The sequence below is a fragment of the Austrofundulus limnaeus genome, unplaced genomic scaffold, assembly GCF_001266775.1.
Source record: "Austrofundulus limnaeus strain Quisiro unplaced genomic scaffold, Austrofundulus_limnaeus-1.0 Scaffold51, whole genome shotgun sequence".
NCBI classification, from domain to species: Eukaryota; Metazoa; Chordata; class Actinopteri; order Cyprinodontiformes; family Rivulidae; genus Austrofundulus; species Austrofundulus limnaeus.
The window spans coordinates 102,705-110,566 of NW_013952453.1; the positions used below are offsets into that span (position 1 = coordinate 102,705).

Sequence of the window (7,862 nt, forward strand, 5' to 3'; positions counted from 1 at the left end):
TATACAGTAGTGAGCTAACAGCCAAAATTGCAGGTAAGTGGTGTTCTGCTGTTAGCTCACTACTGTATATCCTGTGGGCATGGGCCAAATACTGGTTTCAAGGTATACCGTGAAATGAAAAAGTCACGGTTTGAAAACCACTAAAATGTTCTGTCATACTGTGCCTACAATATAAGCGTTTAATGCGCTGGTCACAAATTGTTATTTCTGTGAGCATATAATTATATAATCTTTACGTCAAAAACCCTTCTGAAATTTAAAACAATAAAAACTCCCAACGTGATACATTAATTCAATAAAGACTTGCCGTGCAATATGCACTGTCACATTGTCTTAACTAATAAAGTAGTGGAAAATCAGTTATTCTATTAGATTTAAACTTTATCAGGATAATCTAATTGAATTAGCTGCTAAAAATCACAAGTATAAATGCAAACAGGTAAATACAATTTCAGCAYAACACCTCTGAGATCTAAAAACAGCTTCCTAAGATAATTGAAGTTGAATATGATAGAAAATAAGTTTCCTTCTTTTAAAAAAACAACTTGAAAATAAACTTTTTAAAGCTGTAATTATAATACCGTCATACCACAAAATCATGATATTTTTGCCCAAGGTTATACATCGTCATAATTTCATACCATCCCATGCCTATCTGAATACATGTCTGTATCTGAAATCTACTGATGCTGCCTGATTAAAGGAATTTGATCATTTTAGTCAATAAGAGTCTCAGTCTGGTTTTCATTTATCAGCAGAGTTGTTGTACAGCTCTAATTTGATTTCAGACAGTTGTAGGTTTCTGAGGTCCTAAAAGATCAATTGTATGTCTCAACATACAGATGACAGGTTGTTATAATGTTTATAATTTCTCCTAAAGGGTATAATTTTAAGAAAAAGAGGATCAGGCTAAAACTGGACTGTGAGGTTCTCTGCCAAACAGATTTTGTCAAACAAGATTTTAGTATTTTTAACCTAAAAGGTATTTTAAATAAAAAGGTCAGCTAGCAGCATTCTGATACTTGGTCACATTTAACACATTGGTTAAAAAGTTAAGAACCAGATTCTAAACATCAGTTCAGTTTGTTTAAACTGTAAAACTCCAGCTGCTCGTCACAGAAAGGAGGACTCGGACTAAAACGTTAGTTTTCGGTCATCATTTTAGAAAACTTAAAACCTAAAGGTGTTTTAGGTCTTTCTGTTGAACATTGAGGCGTGATGCTCAGGCTCCGCCCACTCAGCTCAGGTGTAGATGTGAACTTTCATGTTCTACCTTTTTTATTTCCTCCTCAGGTTCATGGACTCTGCAGCCAACACATGGTTACCATTGGTTACAGCATGGAGTGCTCTGATTGGACGGATACTCTGCTGACTACACTGCCTCCAGGTGGGTCCAACCACCTGCAGTTMCTTGTTCTCCAGCAGTTTACCTGTGGTCACAGGTGTGTTRAATGTGTGTGTGTTTTAGGTCTCCTGTTAGGATGTCACACTCTTCTGATGAAGGTAAGAACACAAACATTTAAATCACCTGAGTGTAGATTTCTGTTTCTTACTGGAATCTGGGATTTTATATCAGATGGCCAGAAGAAGGCGGAGCTTACCAGCAGGTGGGTAAATGTGTGATATAATAAAAASTGATCAAGAATATGAAAAAGTACAGTATAAAAAGGACATGAGGTGACACATCCTCTGTGTCTGATAGGATGTGGTTGGACTCTGAACCAGGTCCATCCAGGTGTCAGCCCAGCCAGCAGGGTTACTGTGGGTACTGCAGAGTCCTGTACAATAACCTGGACCAGGTAAGGGTCTAATCATGTGACTGAGTTGTTGAATCACAGGTAATCGAATGATGACATCATTGTGTGTGTGTGACAGCATCTGGCGAGTCTCAGACACCTGGATTCTGTTCAGGCGTCCTCCAGAAGCTCCACCTCCACCAGCAACCAAAGCAGTCGGACACTGCTGGAGCGCTTCCTGCAGGACGTCCTCCAACACCACCCGCACCGCTACGACGACCCCAGGTGAGTAAAACAAACCCACCTGCCCTCACATGAGTAAAGATGTTTACCTGCTTGGTACCTCCTTTGTTTGGTTGCCTGCGTGTTTACTCATTTGTTTACCCGTTTGCACATTTGTTTACCTGTTTGCACATTTGTTTACCCGTTTGCACATTTGTTGACCTGTTTACTCATTTGTTGACCTGTTTGCACATTTGTGATGCATCTCAGTAATCCAGGTAAAAAAATCAAAAAGAAAAAAATTGTATAGGTCTTCTGGACGGGTTCTTCTCTAATGAAACGTTTCGTCTCCTCCAAGAGACTTCTTCAGTCTGAGAGTTTCAGGCAAAATTCAGGCTTTTAAGCCCTGCCTCCATGTGACTGATACTCACATCACATGGCTATCGTTGACACCTAATTAACACCTATTGTTAACAGGGGGTGGAGTGATACTGGCAATAGCTGCACTGTAGGAGGGGGACAACTGAAAACGGAGGCCTCCACCTCTGTTTAATGRTGGACGGTCTTTCTTCACAAAAATGGCTTCTTTTACTCCTCTCAAACCTACCTTACCTGTTTGCACATTTGTTTACATGTTTGCACATTTGCTGACCTGTTTACTCATTTGTTTACCCAGTTGCACATTTGTTGACCTGTTTGCACATTTTGTTTCCCTCAGACCGTCCCACTCGGACCTCCCATCAGTCTCTGCACCCCCAGTGCCGAGGGCGGAGCTTGACGAACTCCGTTTCTCTGATGACAGTCGGTCTTTAGGCACCAGAGAGCACCTGCCCAGTTCTGATGATGCGTCCCGTCAGCCAGCCAATCAGGAAGAAGACCACAGCATTTTCAGCCAATCAGGAGAGAGGACAGATGAGCACAGGGTTTCACCTACATTCAGAGAGCAGGACAATGAGGGTGCTGTTCCTGCTGGGTGCGCATGTTCACCACGACTACAACCCCAAGCCCTGCCCCCTCAGCCTCAGGCCCCGCCTCCTCAGCCTCAGGCCCCGCCCTCTGTTCACAGAAAAGCCCATAGGAAGACCAACCGGAGGAAACGCAGCGAGTCGTCGTCCTCTCAGGGCCGCAAGAGCCCGGTTCCCAAGCCCCACCAAAAGCAAGGWCCTAAAACACCCAAGGAGCCCCGGATCCCTACGAAACCAACAGTCCAGTTCCCCTCAGACCCCAAACCCTGGCAGAGCTGGCAGAAGGAGAGGAGGGAGGCTCAGAAAGAGGAGGCATTCTCAGACCAGAGTGACCTCCTGGACCAGACCATTGAGAAGGTTTGTTCTTACAGATTATTTGATCCTAACATTGTTGACTTTATTTAAACAGGAAAAACTTTATTAATAACAGAAGTCTTTTCAGAGCAAAAGGTTTTAAATAAAAAACAGAATTCTCACTTYAAAATCCAACTAACCCAAACTCAGACTGATCTGATTGGTCGGTTTTTAAAGTTGACCAACAGAAACTGGATTCAGTGTTCAGTCTGTAGGCGTTGGTGGGACCAGGGTCCTGATGAAGTTCTGTCTGGTCCTCAGGTGATCCAGATGTGTTGCCACAGTACCRGTTCAGCTTCACACCAGCAGGAGGAGACAGAGAGCCTTCGTCTCAGCCTTCCCGTCTCCATGGAAACACAGAGCGAGGACTGGGACTCACCTGTGCAGGTACACGAAATCRAGCTGCAGGAGGAAGAGGTTTGGGTTTTTAAAAGGTTCTGATTCTGGATGTTTGTCTCGCAGGTGCTGTTGCAACGAGGGGGAGAGTGCACCGCCCCACCTGTCCAGGTGACCCCGGAGGATGGCTGGGACGTCAGCCGTCTCATGGACGTCCAGGTGGACATGGAGGACCCGGTGTACGTTAAACAGCTAGACTCCGCCCTCCTCGGCGGTGGAATGAAGCAGGAGGAGGGGTTCTGGAGTCTGCCCATAGACGAGGTCCTGCCGGTCCCAGAACATATCCCAAAATCTTTCCGGGGGAAGACATGGACCCAGATCGAGCAGGAGGACGAGGAGAAAGTGGAGAAAATAGTTCAACAGTTCAGACGAGGACGATTCATCTGCTACTTTGACACGGAGTCCCTGGCCAGGTGATGGAGCACTCACCTGTTCACCTGCACTCGCTCTGTAGCAGAAAGTCAAATATAAACCGTCCTCATGAACGTTAAAGGGATCCACGATTAGTTGTAACATTACACTTTATTTGATAAACATAAATTTTAACTGTAAAATAAAGACTGTAAAAATACTGTAGGACGTTTAGTTTTTATATTTTTTTAAATATATATTTTAACACGGATGGAGCCATTTTATTTACATACAAAGCATTCTGGGTAAATGATGACGTGGATAGGTCATTGGTGTGAGTGAGCTATATCCACCCTAAAGGTTAATCTTGGACAATATCTGATGATCGACTCTTTTAAATGAAACCAGAGAGCGTTGACAGAGAGGAGAAGGTAGAAATGACTCAGCCTGTAACTGAAAATATGGATGGAGGACAACAGAGCTGCTTCATGGAAGAAGAACCTCAGCTTAGCCTGTTAGCTTTAGCGTTAGCGCCGACACTATATTACCTTATATGTATTAGCTTGGCGCTAGCACGACGAACAAGCTAAACTGAGGTCCTCCATCTATATTTTCAGTTACAGACTGAGTCATTTCTACCTTCTCCTCTCTGTCAACGCTCTCTGGTTTCATTTAAAAGAGCCAATCATCAGATATTGTCCAAGATTAACCTTCAGGGTGGCTATAGCTCACTAGCAACCTCGCACTGAGGACCTATCCATGTCATCATTTACCAGAATGCTTTGTGTGTAAATAAAATGGCCCATCTGTGTTAAAATATATTTTTAAAATTTTAGTTTAAAAATGATAAAAATTAAACATCCTACAGTATTTTTACAGTCTTTATTTTACAGTTAAAATATATGTTTATCAAGTAAAGTTTAATGTTACAACTAATTATGGATCCCTTTAAACACGTTTGTTCCATGTAATACGTCAGGTAACGTGACAAACACCTGCTCCTGGTGATTTCAGGTATGGTAGGAGGAGCCAAAAGAAGGTGGAGCTCACTAACACCAAGGAGGAGGAGCCAGACACAGTTGTGCTGCCCCTGATGGACAGAGACGATGATGACTCTGTTTATGTGAGGAAGAGGAGGAGGCGGAGCTTTAGACTGGCATCCAGGTGTCAGGTAGGTCAGATAAACACTTTCCAGCCTCTGAAAAAAACAAGACTCACCTGATTTTGTTCTTGCAGGTGGTCAAAGTGAGCCACAGCACTCAGACCGTTCGATTGGTTGTTCCAGCTGTCCATCACCTGTTTCCAGAGACTCCGCCCATCAGAATGCCTGCAGCTAATCAGAAGACACCCGAGACGCAGCCGTGGCATTGTCTCCCTTCATCGTACTCCAACATMGTCACACCCGTGCAGCCATCCACATCGCTCGTCTACCTGCTCTGCTCCCCTTCAGGCTCTGCCACCGCCGCACCAGAAGGCTCCACCCMCAAGCGTAGCAGGAGGCGGCGGCGTCCCGTTGACCTGCAGGGAGTAAAGGTCAAATATAAAAAGCTACCTGTTAGGTTCTACGAGCCTGGCACGAACCGCATCCTGAAGAAACCCCCTAAAGGCTTGATGTGGAAAAGAGGCTCCGCCTCCTCAGGCCTGTCGCTGCCATGCGTTCGTCAGCTGTTCCGTAGTCTAAGTCCAGATCTCAACAGTGATCTGCCGCAGGGTGACAGACCTAAAGGGGGTACTAGAGACTCAGCTCAGAATGTGAGGAGGCGGGGAAGGGGGCCTCAGACTCCGCTCACTTCCCTCCAAAGCAGATCAGAGCAGGTAAGAGGAGGAAGGTCACGCCTCCCGCCCTCCAGCAGAAGAACCAGGGTTCAAGCCCCGCCCCAACAGCCTAGAAGGGAGGGTTTGCGACGAACAGCTCTTGCTATAAAACTTAGGCCCCGCCCACTTGCTATTTCGCAGGCAGCAGAGACAAAGAGAGCGAAGCAGTGAGAAGGGGGCCGGTAGCTATTTACCTGACCAGGTGAAAACAAATACAAATCATTACTGTTCTGTACAGAAGCCTGCTGGGGCCAAAAATTCAACTGGCACAATAATTTTCAACAAAAAGCATTTTGTTGTTTTGAGAAATCAAAAGTATTTATTTTTCTTTCAGCACAGAACATTAAAAGTTTAAACCAAAACCTAATTTTACATTTCAAGTAAATAATTTTTATTATCTGACATATTTTGAGGCTTTCAGGATTTATTGCTTATACAGAAATAAAGTAAAAATGACTGTTTTAAAATAAGAACATTTATTATCTTATTTTTAAACATCTACAGTTTGTTGTGTATCATGACAGTGAAGAAACAAATYAATTTGTAAACTGTTTTTATGTATTTACTATAAAAACTGTTYAAACTATAATTTTTTTAATATCAAACACGTTTCTTTGAAAGTTGATGCTGTTCACCTCACCGTACGGTAACTTTGGCAGCTGTTTCCATGGAAACACCGATACCTTTTCACAGGTGTGCTGGTTTGATACTTTTTTAATTTTTTGTGTTTACTGAAATGTAAAAGAATTTATTCTAAATAAACGGTTAAATAACCCGAACCTGAGTCACCTGTTCAGTTTTGCTTCAAACCTTTCACCAGACGGCAAATGGAGTCTCCCACCTGTTCTGCTGCCTGCAGAAGCTCCGCCTCCGGTCTCTCACCTGGACACACATTGTTTTAGTGTTGTGGGGCTTTTAAAGGTGGAGCGGTGTCTCTTCATGTGTCTGACTCACCTGTCCAGGTCTCTGTCAATATGTTGTCCATCTCAGCTTTCAGTCTGTCAGCAGTGTCCTGCAGCAGCTCTTCTGGACTACACTTCCCATAATCCTTTTCTTCAGACAAAGAGGCGTCTTCTGTCTGTACCTTCGTCCCTTSAGGCCAACTCAACTGTTCTATTGGCTGTTGATGACGCGTCATTGCAGCCTCCTCCTCCTCCTCCTCACAGAGTTCATCTGACAGAGTCGAGTCCTGTTGCATTGTGGGAGATGGAGTCTGCGGTTCGTTCTCACTCCACTCGTTCACTTTCATTAGCTCCTCCACCTCCTCCTCTGAGTTTGTTGCAGAGTCTGAGGTTGGGGTACGCGTCTCTCGGTCTGCGTGTTCTGTGTTGAAGCTCAGAGGCGTGGTGTTGGCATGTGGTTGGGTCTCCATCTTGTTCAGAGCCTGTCACAGAACAGAAATAAAACATCTCCCTGTTCAGCAGCTTTTTCCACCTGAAGTCGACCATGACGGGTGGAGAAACGTCTGTTTAGTGCAACAGGTTAAAGGATGCATTGCACTTCTTTTACACATTAAATCTGAGCTACTGAAACATGTTTGTGGTTTTACTCTTTTACAGCCGTAAATAAATCCAGGCAATAAGGTGAGAAGAAGGTTGTAGGTCAGTTTGTAGCTGATCTTCATTACTAACAAGCAGGAATACATCAGGATGTTTATTTTGTGATGAAAACATTAGTGCATTAGGGAATAAGGCCAAAAAAATAACAATGTGGAAAAAGTCAAGCGATTGCACTGTATGTTTTTAACCAACAAAGTCAGGTCATTTTTGGGAAATGAGGACATTTTCCTGGTCTTCGCTTTTTTTTTCTACAGTTCTACTGTCCTCTACTAGGTAGGTTTTGAGGTATGGTGTGAATTAAGTTGTGGTTAAGGTTAGGTAAAATGTCTGAGGCATAAATGCAGTCACATCAAAATAATGTAAATCAATACAAACTCCTCAGTTTGATGCAAATACAACGGTGTGTGTGTGTGTGTGTGTGTGTGTGTGTGTGTGTGTGTGTGTGTGTGTGTGTGTGTGTGTGT

At 43.8% G+C, this 7,862-nt stretch overlaps 2 protein-coding genes across 5 annotated transcripts in view; one reads left to right on the forward strand and one right to left on the reverse strand.

The window, feature by feature from the left end:
• Window positions 1-6,618, forward strand: part of zdbf2 (zinc finger, DBF-type containing 2) — an 8,519-nt gene extending 1,901 nt beyond the window's left edge. For 2 of the 4 annotated variants that reach the window (XM_014008531.1, XM_014008533.1), the window contains exons 2-10: window positions 1,294-1,503; window positions 1,577-1,607; window positions 1,703-1,799; window positions 1,876-2,021; window positions 2,677-3,280; window positions 3,539-3,664; window positions 3,740-4,086; window positions 5,039-5,195; window positions 5,261-6,618. In XM_014008531.1, coding sequence (XP_013863985.1) covers window positions 1,452-1,503; window positions 1,577-1,607; window positions 1,703-1,799; window positions 1,876-2,021; window positions 2,677-3,280; window positions 3,539-3,664; window positions 3,740-4,086; window positions 5,039-5,195; window positions 5,261-6,010 — 2,310 coding nt within the window. In that variant the 5' untranslated portion in view covers window positions 1,294-1,451 and the 3' untranslated portion in view covers window positions 6,011-6,618. Of the gene's footprint in view, window positions 1-817; window positions 1,504-1,576; window positions 1,608-1,702; window positions 1,800-1,875; window positions 2,022-2,676; window positions 3,281-3,538; window positions 3,665-3,739; window positions 4,087-5,038; window positions 5,196-5,260 lie in introns of those variants that run through there. The other 2 variants (XM_014008534.1, XM_014008532.1) reach the window with 2 other exon arrangements.
• dytn (dystrotelin) overlaps window positions 6,558-7,862 on the reverse strand; it is a gene marked incomplete in the record, with an annotated part of 11,844 nt that continues 10,539 nt past the window's right edge. The window contains 2 exon segments of the mRNA XM_014008535.1: window positions 6,558-6,721; window positions 6,794-7,223. Coding sequence (XP_013863989.1) covers window positions 6,633-6,721; window positions 6,794-7,223 — 519 coding nt within the window.